The 16,719-nt window shown below is 37.3% G+C and overlaps 3 protein-coding genes across 3 annotated transcripts; all 3 read left to right on the top strand.

Annotated features, from left to right (window-relative positions):
* Positions 1–268: 268 nt before the first annotated feature.
* LOC127803061 (uncharacterized) lies at positions 269–16,497 on the top strand. Its single transcript, XM_052339071.1, has 3 exons — positions 269–814; positions 10,196–10,296; positions 15,500–16,497. Exons 1-3 carry the CDS (start codon positions 521–523, stop codon positions 16,071–16,073), a joined length of 969 nt encoding a protein of 322 aa, XP_052195031.1. The 5' UTR covers positions 269–520; the 3' UTR covers positions 16,074–16,497.
* Positions 6,601–7,222, top strand: LOC127803066 (uncharacterized). Its single transcript, XM_052339085.1, has one exon. It carries the CDS (start codon positions 6,706–6,708, stop codon positions 7,219–7,221), a length of 516 nt encoding a protein of 171 aa, XP_052195045.1. The 5' UTR covers positions 6,601–6,705; the 3' UTR covers position 7,222.
* Positions 7,222–9,421, top strand: LOC127803053 (uncharacterized). Its single transcript, XM_052339062.1, has 3 exons — positions 7,222–8,497; positions 8,581–8,699; positions 8,796–9,421. Exons 1-3 carry the CDS (start codon positions 7,453–7,455, stop codon positions 9,198–9,200), a joined length of 1,569 nt encoding a protein of 522 aa, XP_052195022.1. The 5' UTR covers positions 7,222–7,452; the 3' UTR covers positions 9,201–9,421.
* Positions 16,498–16,719: the final 222 nt, after the last annotated feature.

Here is a 16,719-nt window from a genome sequence, read left to right as displayed (position 1 = left end):
TAAATGAGATTGTATGTAAAATATGATGATGGTAACCTTAAAAAATAATTTTATTTAATATTTACATAAATTAAATCTTAATTCAACTCGAAATACTTTTTCCCTTGGAGGCTTCTTGAACCAACAATATGACTGGATTTGCTGGCCCAATTAGCGGAGAGAGAGGCGTGGGACTCGATCTGTTGTCATATCATTATTCTGATAATAATTAATTCTAATGATAGCGTGTAGCCGACTCAAGGAGGCAACCCAGTAAAACCCGCTGTATCAGACGGATCAGAATCGCCAATCCGGATTGTAATGGCTTCTCCGTTCCACAACTAGGCTCACTATATTATCAGGAAAAAAAACAAAAAACAAAACTAGGATCACTAGATCACCGTCCAGTTTACGTTTGGGGATAATCTTTGGGGCAGAGGGAGTGGGCTCTATGATAGTTAACGTACACCGGCGAAACTGATGAAAAACTTTCATCGGCTCCCTTTCGTTTCAACTTTACCAGGCGAATCACCGAGTCCTGATGGATTCTCCTGAACATTTTGCGCCTTCAGAAACTTTACTCTTGAATTATCTGTATCCCCGTATTGCATTTTGCAAAATCTCCCAGGTTTCTGGAATATCGTCTTGCGGTGGTGCCGAAGATTGGGTAGTAGAAATTGGGAAAGAAGGAGAGTCGCGGAGCATGGGAATGGGTTCGGAACCGAACTCGTCACCTTCGGCAGCGTCAGGGTCTCCGAGTGCGAAGAGAAGTAGGGATCCAGAAGATGAGGTTTATCTCGACAATTTCCACTCTCACAAGCGTTATCTCAGTGAGGTCCCTGTCTCTCTCTCTCTCTATCTCTCTGAAGTCTCTTGTTTTTCTTTTTGGTTTGTGTGCATGGAATTGATTAATTCTCTTATTAGGGTTTGTTGTTCTAATTGGATTCGACAATTTGGTTTGCGTATTTATTCTTCAAACAGGGTTCGTTTGCCTTCCAAGAACTACTAGGCTCAGCATTCGTTTCTGTCTCTCCTGTTGGTTTATGAATTACATTAAATTTCCATTAGGTTATCATGGGGTTCTTGACTGAATGGTGATATAATGTTGCAAATTTGGGGAAACTCTTTTGATCTTTTCTGATGGACATTGGACACCACGTACATGATATCGGGATACTGTGGTTTTTTTCACTGGCTTACTGTTTTCTATTTTGTTTGGTCAACTAAACAACACCACAACATATCAGGCCTTAATCCTAATAGGTGAAGTCAATTACATGGATTACAGCTTGCAAAGCATCTCTATTTGTGGCCATATATTCTTTTTATGGCTATTATAGGGTGTATCACTAAAACTTCTTTTTCATTCAATCTTTTTCTCCCCTGTAAGGCCCTTATAGAAGATAAGGCCATAGATAGAAATGACTAGAGATCTAGAATTCTTCTAGCTGTCAAGACCTAGTCTTGAATCTAGGGTTTTCAGGATAGAAATGAGAAGGAAGAATGGAAGAAAGACACGGAGAGAGAACAGAGAGAAATGAGAAACTGAATTCAATTCTTGATTGATTTTCCAAACAAGTTGGTTAGCATTTTATATAGTTAACTAATCAACAGTTACAAATCAATTATAGGTTGTAACTAATCCTTTGTAGAAATAATCTGCCACAACTAAGATACAGAATAAAACTCTATAGCCTACTTTAGCCCTATGAGCTTGACATTAACCTTCTCATGGGAGCATCTATCTGTTTTCTTCTCACATTACCTAACTATTTTAATCACATGGCTTACTCATTTGATGTTCAATAAGAGCCACTCATCCTTGTGCTGTATAACCTCATTTTTAATTTTATTATTTCTTGTACAGGACGCACATCTATTATAACATTCTCGTGTTTGTTACGCTAATATTTTACACGGTGTTTTGTTGCCTGACATTTTATGCCATAAAATAAAGTTGGTCTTATAGTTGTTTGATAAAAAATTTCTTCTAACTAGAATAAGGCTTTGTTATCACATAAAATATTGCACATACTTCTCCATTTTAATCATCATGTCTTAATTCTATGAATCCTCAATAATTTCTTTATCCTTTTAGATCATTGATCCTAGATATCTGATTTGATCTTTTTTTGAAATGACATAATCTTCAAGTCTAACGATGATGTTATTCACACTTATAATATTACTAAACTTACCATATATTTGTTTTTTGGTTTACTGAACTTGAAGTCTTAAAATTTCAAGGTATCCCTCCATATCTCAAGCTTAGTATTTTTGTCTTCTTTTCCCTCGTGTACCAAGATAATGCCATCTAGAAAAAGAAACCAAGCATCTCTTCCTTGATGCATGAGACTTTCTCTAATGCCTGTTGATTTTCGTTTTCTATACACTTTAACAACAACAACATATCCAGCCTTTATCCCACTATGTGGGGTCGGCTACATGAATTCTAGACTTCCATGTATTTCTGTCTTTTGTCATATCCTCATTTAGATCCATATATTTCATATCAAATTTTAATGTCTCTCCCAAAGTCTTCTTGGGTCTACCTCTACCTCTTTTTGTGACTAATTGTTCCATTTCATCAACTCTCCTCACAGGAGCGTCTCTTACTCTCCTTCTCACATGACCAAACCATCTTAGTCTAGTCTCTCTCATCTTCTCCTCGATTGGCACTACTCCTACCTTATTACGAATAACTTCATTTCTAATTTTATCCTTTCTTGTATGTCCGCACATCCATCTTAACATCCTCATCTCCGCTACACTCGTCTTTTGCTCATGCTGGTATTTGACTGCCCAACATTCTGAGTCATACAGCAAGACTGGTCTTATAGTTGTCCTATAAAATTTTCCTTTCAATTTTAATGGGATTTTACCATCACATAACACCCCCGATGCATTTCTCCATTTTAGCCAACCTGCCTTAATTCTATGTGCGACATCCTCGTGGATTTCTCCATCTTTTTGAATCACTGATCCCAAATATCGAAAATGGTCTTTTCTTTGTAAGATTAGGTCTTCTAATTTTATTATAACATCATCCACTCTTTCATTTTTACTAAATTTGCATTCCATATATTATGTTTTCTTTCTACTTAATTTAAATCCCTTAGATTCTAAATTGTTTCTCCACAACTCAAGCTTAGTGTTCACTTCTTCTTTTGTTTCATCCACCAACACTATGTCGTCTGCAAATAGCATACACCATGGCACATCTGTCTGAATATCTTTAGTGAGTTCATCCATTATTAGGGCAAATAAGTATGGACTTAGTGCAGAACCTTGATGCAATCCTATTGTAGTTGTAAATGGTTCAATATCCCTTTCGCATGTTCTGACCCTTGTCTCTACACCATGATACATGTCCTTAAGGGCTTGTATATAGGCTATTTTGACTCATTTCTTCTCTAAAACCCTCCATAATACTTCTCTAGAGACCCTATCATAGGCCTTTTCTAGATCTATAAATACCATATGTAGGTCCTTCTGATGATCTCGATACCTTTCCATTAGACGCCTCAGTAAATATATAGCTTCCATTGTTGACCTACCAGGCATGAAACCAAACTGATTTTCTGACACCTTTGTATCCTTTCTGAGCCTCTACTCTATTACTCTCTCCTAGAGTTTCATGGTATGACTCATTAACTTAATTCCTCTATAATTTTCACAGTTTTGAATATCTCCTTTGTTCTTGTATATAGGAACCAAAGTACTCTTCCTCCATTCATCTGGCATCTTTTTTGATTTAAGGATAGCGTTAAATAGTTGCGTTAGCCAGGAGATGCCCTCTTCTCCCATGCATTTCCATGCTTCTATTGGTATATTATCTGGTCCACTGCCTTATGATTTTTTATCTTTTTTAATGCTTGCCTTATTTCATTTGAACTTATACGTGGATAGAATGTGTAGCTCACATTCCCTTCGGAGTTACTAAGATGTCCCAACCTAACTCTTGTGTCACCACCATCATTGAATAATTTTGTGAAATACTCCTTCCATCTCTCCTTAATCGCTCCCTCATTTACTAAAACATTTTGATTGTCATCTTTATGCATTTCACTTGATTTAAATCCCGTGTTTTTCTTTCTCTTGCTTTAGCTAATTTATATATATCCCTTTCTCCATCTTTTGTATCAAGTCGTTTATATAGATTCTCATATACTTTTGACCTTGCTTCACTCACAGCTCTTTTTGCTGCCTTTTTTGCTTTTTTATAATTTTTTTGATTTTTTTCATTGTTGCATTGATATACCGCCTTATAGCAAGTTTTCTTATTTTTAATTTTCAATTGTACCTCTTCATTCCACCACCAAAACTCCTTAAGGTTAGGGGCTCTACCATTTGTTTCTCTAAGGACTACCTTTGCCGTGCTTCTCAGAACATTAGCCATTTCTTTCCACATTTGATTTGTCTGTCTTTCTCCATTCCATTCCCTTCTACCTTTTAATTTTTCTTTGAAGATTAGTTGTTTCTCCCCTTTTAAATTCCACCACCTGATTCTTGAATTTTGTTTTATGTGATTTTTTCTCTTCCAATTTCTTACTTGGACGTCAAGTACTAGAAGTCTATGTTGAGTAGTCAAACACTCTCCCGGTATCACCTTACAATTCCTACAACATAACCAATCCTCTTGTCTCATGAGGAAGTAATCTATTTGGGTGCTTGAGGTGATATTTTTATATGTGATTAAGTGTTCGTCCCGTTTTTTGAACCTAGTATTGGTTATAATGAGCCCATATGCCATAGCAAAATTTAGGATATATTTACCCTCATTATTAATTTCCCCGAATCCATACCCTCCGTGTACCTCTCTATATCCGTTTCCGTCTCTACCCACGTGCCCATTTTAGTCACCTCCTATAATCTCTTTCTCTCCTCTTGGTATCATTTGTATGAGTCCCTCTAGGTCCTCCCAGAATTTTGCTTTTATCTCATCACCTAACCCCGCTTGTGGTGCATATGTACTAAAGATATTCATAGTCATTCTTCCTAGACTAATCTTCACCATAATAATCCTATCCCCTATTCTCTTTACATCCACTACCTCATCTATTAAGTTTTTATCCATAATAATCCCCACTCCATTTTTCGCTCGATCAGTTCCTGTGTACCATATTTTATATCCAGCTTCTGATAAATTTTTTGCTTTTTTTCCTACCCATCTCGTCTTTTGAAGGCACATAATATTAATTTTTCTCCTAATCTAGCTTTGCCTGTTAATGTTCCTATGTTCCATGACCCAATCCTTAATCTATGATTTTGTTTTTGGCCTTGACTTTGGATTTGATTTTGTTTTTGGCCTTGACTTTGAATTTGATTTTGTTTTTTATTTTGATTTTGATTTTGATTTTGGTTTTGATTTTGATTTTGATTTTGATTTTGGTTTTGATTTTAATTTTGATTTTGATTTTGGACTAGCTTCTTTACCCACATCCGTCCAAGTAAATGTGGGAACCCTTGCTCATTTATCACTATATCCGGGCGCCGATGCAGCGGCCCTAGCTCACTTGTCACTACACGGGGGCAGTGTAGCGCGTCGCTATGAAGGGTTACGCCCACGCCCAAACGATTTTTCATAATTTGTCTAGAGTTCATGTTTTGGATCCGACTAAGTTTTACGTTGGCCGTCGGCTACCTAACACAACCCTCTTCCTCTATACACTTTATTTGGTTTAAACATGTTGTTTTCTTTTACAATTTCATTGTTTTTCTTTCTCTTTCTTTATCCAACTAATATGTATGTATATAGGTAATGCTAACCACTGTAGTAAGGGCACTGGTTAAGCTACAATAAGTTCCTTTTGTTCAGTGTTCAAAAATTCGGCCTAGGCGGCCGCCTAAGCGCCGCCTAGGCGCTGAGCGGCAACCGGCCGCATCGATTTAGGGCTACTCGGTAGCCCTATGCGCCATGGCCGACTAATCGGTTTGCGGCGCCGCCTAGGCGGACCAGGCGGCGCCTAACCGCCTGGGTCTCGCACGACCTGGGCCACCTAGGTCGTGCGCGTCTTGGGCCAACCTTTTTTCCCCCTCCCTTTCTCTATTTCCCGATCCCCTTTCCCTTTCTCTCTCTGGTTGTGTTCATTGCGGCTCCTCTCTCTCTCTCGCCTTCGATCTCTTCTTGGTTGTTCGCCACTGCCATTGATCTCTTCTCTTGGTCTTGCTCTCTCGTTGCTGCCGACCTCACCTGTTGCCTGTTGGTCGTTCTCTCTCGTCGTCGTTCGCGTCTTGCTGCGGTATGTATCCAACCATCCATCTTCCTCCGCCAACGCAAGCTTGCCTTTCTGCAGCAACTCAGCAGCAAGCGGCAACGCAAAGCTACTCATGGCTCGCTTGCATATTGCTTGCTTGCTGCTTCAACGAGCAGCAAGCAGCAGCAACTTGCTGCTTGCTTGCTGCTCGTTGAAGCAGCAAGCTTGCCTTGCTGCAGCAACAAGCAGCAACGCAAGCTTGCGTTGCTGCTTGCTGCTGCAACAAGCAGCAACGCACGCTTGCTGTGCTGCTTGTTGCTGCAGCAACGCAAGCTTGCTGCTTCAACGAGCAGCAAGCAAGCAGCAAGTTGCTGCTGCTTACTGCTCGTTGAAGCAGCAAGCTTGCTGCGTCAGCTTGCTGCTTCAAGCAGCAGCTGATTTCATTTCATTTGATGAGTTTTAGTTAAATTTTAATGTATATTATTGAAATTATTCAATACTCAGGGAAAAACAGGAGTCAGGAAGTGAAATGAATGATTCGGATAGGACTGGAAGTACGGGAGCATCGTCCGAGGCCTCCTCAATTCTTAAAAGGAAGTCAAATGATGTCGGATGGGAGTATGGAATGTTAATTGATCCGAAAAATATGGATAAAATTAAATGTAAGTTGTGTGGTAAAATTATGTCTGGAGGTGTTTACAGAGTAAAAGAACACATTGGCCACATTTCTGGAAATGTTTCTGCATGTCCAAAATCTTCTCCAACAGATCAAGCCAAATGTAAGAATGCTATTGCCGAGGCAAAGAATAAGAGGAAAAATAAGAAGGAGGAGGAAGATTTGATGAGATCAACTGTTAATATCTCTGAAAGAGTGGAAGGGGATGATGAAGATGAATTGCAAGAGTTAGGTAGCAGAAAAACGTCCCATACTCTTGGCCCTATCGATAAGTTTGCAAGCTCCATCAGCCCTGAAACTTGTTTGAGTGCGAGAATGAGCCAAAGGCAACAAACTATTAGTGAAGCACTATTTAAAGAGAGAACATAGTCTGTTCGTGAATATTGTGCTAGATGGGTGTATGAAGCTGGTATACCTTTCAATGCGATTGACAATGATAGCTTCAAATTGTTTGTTGAGGCGGTTGGTCAATTTGGGCCGGGCTTCAAACCTCCCAGTCAATACCAATTGAAGGAACCACTATTAAAGGGGGAAGTTGACAGAATAAAAGAGTTATTGAAGAAGCATGAAGAAGAGTGGGCACGAACTGGGTGCTCCATTATGACAGATGCTTGGACAGATAGAAAAAGGAGGAGCATCATGAACCTATGTGTTAATTCTAATGCAGGTACTGCTTTCCTTTCTTCTAGAGAGTCTTCAGATGAAGCACATACAAGTGAACTTATCTTTGAGTATGTGGATAAATGCATTGAGCAAGTTGGGCCACAAAACGTCATCCAAGTAGTAACCGACAATGCTACCAATAATATGGGAGCGGCAAAATTATTGAAGGTGAAGAGGCCAAATATCTTTTGGACCTCATGTGCTACTCACACCATCAATTTGATGCTTGAAAGTATTGGAAAACTGCCGAAGTATAAGAAAGTCATTGATCAGGCCAAGAGTTTCACAATCTTCATTTATGCACACCATAAGACCTTGTCCTTAATGAGGTCATTTACGAAGAAGAGGGATATAGTGAGACCAGGAGTTACTAGATTCGCTTCTGCTTTCTTGACTTTACAGAGTTTGATGGAGAAAAAGGCCCAATTGAGGGCAATGTTTACCAGCTCCGAATGGGAGGAGTGCAAATGGTCAAAGATTGTTAAAGGGAAAGCAGCCTATGCTACTGTGATGAGCATTGCTTTTTGGAATGGTGTGACTATATGCCTTAAAGTTTTTGCACCTTTGGTGAAGGTGCTTCGAATTGTTGATGCGGATAGAAAGCCTTCTATGGGCTTTTTATGTGGAGAGATTAAGCAAGCAAAGGAAGATATTAAGGAGGCCTTAAATAATCTTGAAAAGAACTATAAGCCTATTATGGAGATTATTGAAGCAAGGGTAAAAGATAGGCTAGATAGTCCACTACATTTTGCAGCTTACCTTTTGAATCCCTACTACTTTTTCAAGGATATGGATATACAACTTGATAATGAAGTGATGGATGGGCTTTTTAACTGTGTGGAGATGTTTTATCATTATGATGGTGAATTGCAAGGCCATGTTATAAATGTTGAGTTGCCAAAGTATACTCGTAAAGATGGAGCTTTTGGAAAATCGTGGGCAACTCAAGGGTGTGCGAAAAATGATGACAATTATAATCCAGGTATAAAATTCTTTTAATCCTTTCTATTGTGTATTAGTGTATAAATTAAATTTGTTTACTTTATACTTGTTTGACCTATGTAGTTACATGGTGGATGACTTATGGAAATCAAACTCCAAACTTGCAACGAATGGCGAGAAAGATTCTCTCGTTAACCACTAGTTCATCCGGTTGTGAAAGAAATTGGAGCACTTTTGAAGGGGTTAGTGTATATATGAATTATATTTATTTACTATCAATTAGTTATCCTTATTCAGTTATCATTTATATTGATATTGCTTTTATTTTATTTATATAGATACATACGAAGAAAAGAAATAGACTAGACGTGAATCGATTGAACAATCTAGTCTATGTTCAATTTAATGCGAAATTGATGAACAAGCACAAAAGGGAGAAGGAAAGGAATGTTGATGTGCTACTTGCTAGTGATGCTAGTAATGCACAAGGATGGATCGTTGATGGAGAAGATGATGAAGAAGTTGAGCCTGGTACGGGACTCACTTGGGAAGTGGTTGGTGAAGCATCGGGAGCAGACGAGATGCTTCAAGCTCGACGAAGTTCTAGGATGAGAGAGCTTCATGAAGATGATTTTCAATCAGAAGAAGAAGATGAGCAAGAAATCAATGAATTTGATTTTGAGTCCGATGAAGATCGTGTATTGGAAGAATATGGAGAGGAAGAAGACCAATTAGATAGTTAGACTTAGATTCTTCGGATATGGTTTATGTTGTATTATTGCTACTTCTACCTTCTTGAACTTATAACTAATATAATAGTTTATTTTTTGAGTCTTAATTCCATTATTTCACTTGTCTTTTCAACTTTGATTTACCTGAAAATAATATCAAATTACATCAAAAGGTTTTTAGAAAAAAAAAAAAAAAATCATTTTTCCTAGTCGCCGCCTAGGCCCTGCCTAGGCGCCCTAGGCGCTAGGCCCCAGCCTGGCGCCCGACTAGCGCCTAGCGCGTTTTTAAACACTGCTTTTGTTTTTAGAGAAGGTGCATTTATTGCACCTTGTTTTCAGTTTTTAAAAATCTTATTGGTTGATTACATACCTCAAGACACAATGTATTTATTATCAACCAATAAAATTGTCCAGAAGCTGAAAACAAGGTGCAATAAATGCACCTTGTCTAAAAACAAAAGGCACTTATTGTAGCTTAACCATTGCCCTTAGTCTAGTGGTTAGCATTGCATACACGTGCACACACACAAACACATCTTTCCTCATCTTTTGTGTCAAGTCAGTTGTACAATTTTTCATAAACTTTTGTCATTGCTTGATTAATAGTCTTCTTTACCTTCTTTTTAGCTAAAGTACACATCTTTAATTTTTCTTCATAATGGCATGCGTAAGTATTGTAGCAAGTTCTTTGTCTTGATTTTTTCTTGTACCTTGTTACTGGACTATCATAATTCTTTTTGATTTTGAACTTTTCCTTCACTCTCCTAGAACTGTTTTTCTTGTGTTTTCCATTGTTGTATCCACCTCATTCTACATTAGATTTATCTCATGTTCACAACCTAATCTCTTTTGTCACATTTTTTTTCTTGAAAATAACTTACTTTTTTGCCTTTTAAATTCCCACCATGTTGCTTGTCCATTTTTTGATATGCAAGTCGAGGATAATAAGTCTATGTTATGAAGTGGACACCAATTTGGAGCTCTGAATGGTTGGGTCAATTTTTCAGATAATGGCGTCAAGTTTGAATGGATTAACAGTTGGAGACCACCCCCTCCCTGACAATCTCATGGAATCTCCAGCAAGGTCAGACAGCTTATTTTATCTAAGGTAAAAAATTATTTGATTGTCATTTTTCAACAGTCATGTCATCATTACCTTTGGAATCAATCAGGAAATTGAAAATTTCTGGAAGGGCGCACACTGATTTCAGACTTGGGAGTCCCCATTGCCGAGTACAAGCTAAAATTACTGATAGCCAATCGCATTTTCTTGTGAGGACAAATGCAAGCCATTTTGTTGGAAAATTAAAAGTTGAATCCTGATTATCTCTATCATAGCCGAGAACCAAGTGATAAGGTTGTTGGGAGTTTACAAGATGAAGTGATAAGAGATAAAGAGAGGATTACAAGATTAAAAGTGATAAGGTTCCGAGAAAAAAGGGATGAGTCAGTTCATGGAAGATAATTCCAGCAAAGATTAAAGTTTCATTGATTAACTCTATTGTCTAAGCATAGTTCAAATTTCTTTCTCTTTTTTTAGGAGATATTTTAGATGATTTCTTGTATATATATACCGTACTTGAGTTCAATAAAAGTTAGAGAAAGCATTCCTAATTAATCAAGTAAGTCTTCTAATTACTTGAATAAGTCTTCCCAATTACTCTAGTGTCTTCTAAATTACTTGAGTAAGCCTTCAAGTTACCCAAGTAAGTTTTCCAGTTACTCAAGTAAAGCCTTCAAGTTACTTGAGTAAGCTTTCCATTATCCAGTTTATTTCATTCTTGTTCACATTTTTATTTTCTGCACTCTCTGCAACATCGATAACAATTTAGGGAATAACTAATTTTGGTTTTTCCTTGTCAATGATCAGGACACTCGTGATCAATATGCCTACTTGTATTCTTACTTCTTAGTATTTTTTCTGTAAATTTATTCTTAGTATTTTAGTTATGGAAAATGTTAATCATCATTTCTGGATTAAATTCTTTTTCTAATTCCCAAGCCTTTGCAATCACTATGTTTCGTGCACAATGATGATTTGTGTTTGGATTCCATATTAATGCTCTTGTGCTTGAACTCGACCCTGAGGATTATAGTACTCTCTCACTCCCTTCCTCCCTCCTTCCCATCCTGTTAAGAGTGATATGTGGATATGTCAAAAAGGTCATTTTGCTTTCTTAGTCAACATAAGCCACACTTTGAGCCATCATGCAAGGTTTCCCACATTCCTTACTGGGATCAAAGAGTCAGATTGTTGCCTAGGCCATGGTTGAACACTGAGCCCTCAATAAAGGGGTTCTCTCGTGTCATGACCCTGAGGATATGATTGTAATTGGGGGAAAATCCATGGTGTATAAGTTGTAGACTTAATTGTAGAAGTCTAGAGGTTATGCAAGAATAATTAACTCTTGTATAAATAGTTAGCAAGGCTGTTGTAGTATTTAGTTGGTTGTATTTTTTGTTATTTCTTTCAATTGTAAGCCTATAAAGAGGCTGGCATAGTTAGAGAAAGGCATGATTTGAATAACAATTGAATTCCATTTTCCCTCTCTCATTTCTCCTAGCTTTCCCTCGGTTTTCTCTCTTCTCCCACCATTCTTTCTGTTCTCTTCTCTCTTTCCCTCCTTTTTCTGCTCTTTCTTCCTCTGATTCTTACCAATTTACTTCCTAAATCCTAGCCCAAACCCTAGGGTCGCAACACCTCGATCATAGAAGCGAAGTCTCAATCAAATTTTGATCACAGAAAATTTTAATCATGTGTCAAGTTCTCAACTTTGTGATTCACTTGTTGAGAAGAAGACAGATGCCCCCTTTAATGCAATGTTTCATTTAGTGCCTTTTGGTCAACTTCCTTATTCTGGAAGGTCAACACTTCAAAAACTAACAATTTTCTTTATATTTTTTCTGTTATGTATGTCATTACTCTCTAGTTAATTGTACCTGTGCAGTCCTGCTTGTCAGTCATTGAACTTAGTTTCCTATGTTGGCTATTGTACATTCAGGTGAATTCAACTAGTCAAAGGATCCAATACTTAGTTACCTTTTTCTGTTTTGTTGTTTTTCTCCTTCTAGATGGATTGAAACATAAAACCCATCTCTTTTGGCAAGATGGAATTTGATCACGTAATTGATTTTTCTTCTTGCCACTCTTAAGCTGTTTTTTGTTTTTGTCATCAAATAAAGATGTAGCTTGATGATGACCTTCAGGTGTTTCTAGTGTGGAATTTAACGGTTTAATTCCCTGAGCATTTTGATCAACAATGGTAAAACATTCAGTATATTTTCCAATTTTTACTTATTGTCTTACTGTAGAGCCTTTGTGATTGCACCTGGTTCCATTGCCCTGGCTTGAGTAAGGCTGTAACATGTCAGCATCTTAAAATATTCTTGTCACTGCCCTCAGGAAGATAGAAGTTTGCCAGATGCTTAATTAACTTAATACCCATTTTCTTCCCGTTTGTGAGAAATCATATTCCCTTGGGGCTCTCAGATTCGGCCACTTTTTATTTTGCTCCAGTTGTTAAAGAATTGATTGTTCTAGGGCTTGAAACATGTAGTTGGAGTCCTTTGTCCTGCAATGTATAATAAAACAATAAAATAGGAAAGGAGGAGAATAAAAAACTAAAGAAATTTTAAGTGACTACTCTCTAGATGAGCTTTTGTTGGTTGTTTGATGTTTTACTGTTTTTTGTTTAGTCCTTTGCCTGTGGGCTTGTTTTATTGTACATTGTCCCCCCCCCCCCCTTTAGTGGCTTTTATTTTTCAGACTGTAAAACAACAAGAAGAGCAATCACAAGCCTTTATCCCACTTGATGATATTGGCTACATGAATTCTAGACCTTACTATCTTTTTTTCCAGGGCTATTGATGAGGAATTAGAATTATAAAATTTAATGTTTGATATTAGGCATTAGGTTCTATTTCAAATTTGGAATTTAGATTTTTAGACTTTATCCTTTTGTTAGGCCTTATCTTTTATTATAGTTAGGTTACTTATGTTTTTATTCATGAATGGATTTCAGCCTTTTATTATGTTTTAGTTAGGATTGAATTTTAGCCTTTAAATAGGCGTACAATGTATTCAGAAATTAACACTTTTTGATATTTTGAATACTGAGTTCTTGATTTTCCTCCTTATTTCTCTCTTCTCTCTTTTCTTGTGATGATTTCATCTCTAAAAACTGATTGTCATGCATCTGTTTTTACAGAACTGACATTCCACATTCAACCTTTGACGTACTCCAACTTAAAACGTTTGATTGTGAAGTTTTTTCTATAATTCAAGTTTATTGTTCACGCATTTTTTTCTCTTATCCACCAAGACAATATTGTCTGCTAATAACATACATCAATATTGTGTTGTTCTTCTGTGTCCCTAGATTTCAAGGAATATGACTTGGATCCCCAAGACTAGGAATCTCAACTCGGTGTGAATTGAATTACAGCAATTTAAAATTAAAGAAGAAACTTAAAGTCAGAAGAATTTTCAAAACAAAAAAAGAAAAGAAAAGAAAGCTTTCCTACCTCACTTTCTTGTATATTATGTTGCATTTTGAATTATATTGATATCTGACTTTGTTTACGGTGGATGCTTCAATGCATAAGTTGTACAAGAACATTGAAAAGAATTCAAAACAAATCAACTTCTATAATAGCTAAGTATCAATCCAACTCATTTCAATTTCAACCCAAGTACAACTATAAATAAAACATACCACAACCTAAAATAACAAACCAATTAAGCCTACTCCCTTTATACCACAAAATTGGCATATTAACGTACACACTACTTATTCTGTATCACAATCTAGAATGTACCACCTTCTTGGTAACTGTGGTCAGGATACCTACACATAATGTCAAAATAATTATTTTTATTATTTTATATAGTTGACTTTTATATGAAGTTACTATTTTTGCTGATTCCTACTCCCTTTTCTCTGTTATACATATTTTTGTATTCTTCTTTTACTCTCTCTCTCTCTGAGTCAACTCCCTTCTCATGCTAGCATTTAACACTATCTTTTTCTTCTTTTTATTTGTTGTCTTCTTATGTAGCAAGGCTTTGGCTAACCCAAATATCTCTCCTCCCCTCCTCATCTTCTTCTTACTCTACTCCTTTGTTACCTTACTCTGATCCTCTTAAGTTGGGCCTCAATCTCCTTGCTCCTCTTTGTCAATCCTTAATCCCTTTTCTCATTCCTCACATGTCTTTTTCTCTGATGTCTTATTCAGAAGCATTATTGTTGCCACCATCATTATCTTTCACAATTCATGGTTTCCTTTTGTTAAAAGGATTATGTGAATTTTTTTGACCTTATTTTTTTATTAATTTGTTTATTGATATAACTAATATTATAGATTTACTGATATTAGTAATATTCTTTAAAAAAGGGCATCCCTTGTGCATGAGAGCATTTTGAGGGTTGAGGGAGAGTTGTATTTATATGCAACCATCCCTTTTCTTTCTTTGCAAAGAGGTTGTTTCCACAAGATAAATTTGTTCCAGTACTGATTTGAGCTTTTGCATGCTCTCTTTTACTTTTAGGTATGATCTTATTCCTCCCATTAATGAAATTAAGGCTTGTGATGATGATGATAATAAAGATCTTCTCATTACTAGATCTTATTCCTCCTATGTGTTTTGCATGAAAATCACATGAGGTTTTTAAATGATTGTACGCTTCTTAAGATTGATGGTATTTTTTGTACAAAACTTGTATTGCTATATCATTTTTTAACTATTAAAAGGCATATTTGAATATTTTGAATTTGTTTTTTATAAAGTTCTTAATTGTATATCATTAATATTGTAGATATGCTGATTCTTATCATAACATATTCTCCTAGGTTTTTTTTTATAAATTTATCTTTTATATGAATTGAGCAAGTATAGATATCTGATGGGTTCCCACTACTTGATGAGAATGAGAATGGATAACTAAGCATATTACTTGATGGGGATGGAGGGGAAAGCATATTACTTGTGGGTACAAGGGAAGGGATCCCCTACCCTGTAGCACGCTATGGCAATTCTTAATCCATCTGTTGAAACTGCACATAACATGGTATAAGAAAGTTAACATATGATAAATTATCCGTATCATTTTTAATCCCATGAAGCAAACATCCTTTAGTGGAGACTAGCGAGGCACCACCCCTACTTGCTTCAAGCCACTTTCAATCCCGTTAAAATACTCAAATAGATTTAATTCACGCGGTAATGTCCAAATGTGTTGCTGAAGTTTACAATATCTCATTACTTCTTTCATGCAACTCTTAATCTTTTCTTCTCTGCTTTTGTGATCTAGGGACGAGATGTCCTTGCAGTATTCTCCCATGTCTGAAGATTCAGATGACTTGAGATATTGTGAAACTCCAACAAACAATTGCTTGTCCCAACCCGACAGCCGTCCTACCAGTCCAGTTTCTCCTTATAGGTGTCAAAGGCCTCTGAGTGGATTCTCTTCTGTTCCCCCAACTACGAGCCTTTCACATGGCAGCACCGTCCCTGCTGTCACTTCCTCTCATCCTCGTCAGCGTGGCTCAGATTCAGAGGGCCGGTTCCCATCATCACCCAGTGATATCTGCCACTCCGCTGACTTGAGGAGAGCTGCACTGCTTCGCTCTGTTCAGATGAGAACTCAACCGCCAGGCCCTTCTCCCTTTGAGCTGCCACTCAGTGCTGGACAAGAGTCTCTGCATAACATTGAAACTGAAGAAAGATCATGCGCCTATATGAAATCGTTAGAGGATGAGAGGGATTTCCAGATTGAGGAATGCCCGTCATTGGATATCTCAGAACCTGATTACAAATCGGAAGGATCTTGCAGGGTGTCAAATATGAAGATAAAAGTGGATGAGCATGCGGATAAGGCACTTTGAACAATAGGTCTGAAAGCGAGCTAGCTAGCCAGCCTTGACCTTGTTGCGAAATGTGCTCCGATGGCTTAGGCTAAAGCGAAGGAACTCAACAACTAACCAACCACCGCCAGCTCCCCAATTCGCTTATAGGCTGTTCCCGAGAGCTGTTGGGGCTACTTAAAATCCTGCTGAAAGTAATCAAGTTTCCTTGGTTTGCTTACATGGAGAAGGCATACCATATTTGTTTATTTGTCTTTCTCGATCTGGATTTGCACGAGGAGTTCAATTACGTTTAATATTTGTGAATTGGCTGATCTCTTTGTTTGTGCGTGTGCCCAAAGCCCCTTTTATTCTTCCAGAATTGGGTGCTCTACGGTAACTGCAACAGAAAACATCATGTATCTTAATCCCACTGATCGAGTGAAGATTTTATTTGAAATTTGAATTTGAATCTAACCAGGGAGGGCAGGGGCAGATGGTCGTCTGCTTAAAGTCATTGGCTCCTCCACATTGAGTGGACCAATTAAAAGAGAGACCAATTATATGCATTTATGGTAGCTGTCATACTCATACGTTGCTGTACACCCCATTTTTCCTTCGTCTGCAGATTTTTTTTAATCCTTAGTTTCTTTTAAGGATAGATTACATCAAGCATCGCTATGATTGG

This window comes from Diospyros lotus, chromosome 1 (genome assembly GCF_014633365.1).
Source record: "Diospyros lotus cultivar Yz01 chromosome 1, ASM1463336v1, whole genome shotgun sequence".
Lineage (NCBI taxonomy): Eukaryota > Viridiplantae > Streptophyta > Magnoliopsida > Ericales > Ebenaceae > Diospyros > Diospyros lotus.
The sequence above is the reverse complement of the archived record's forward strand: the minus strand, read 5'-3'. Positions and strand labels throughout refer to the sequence as shown.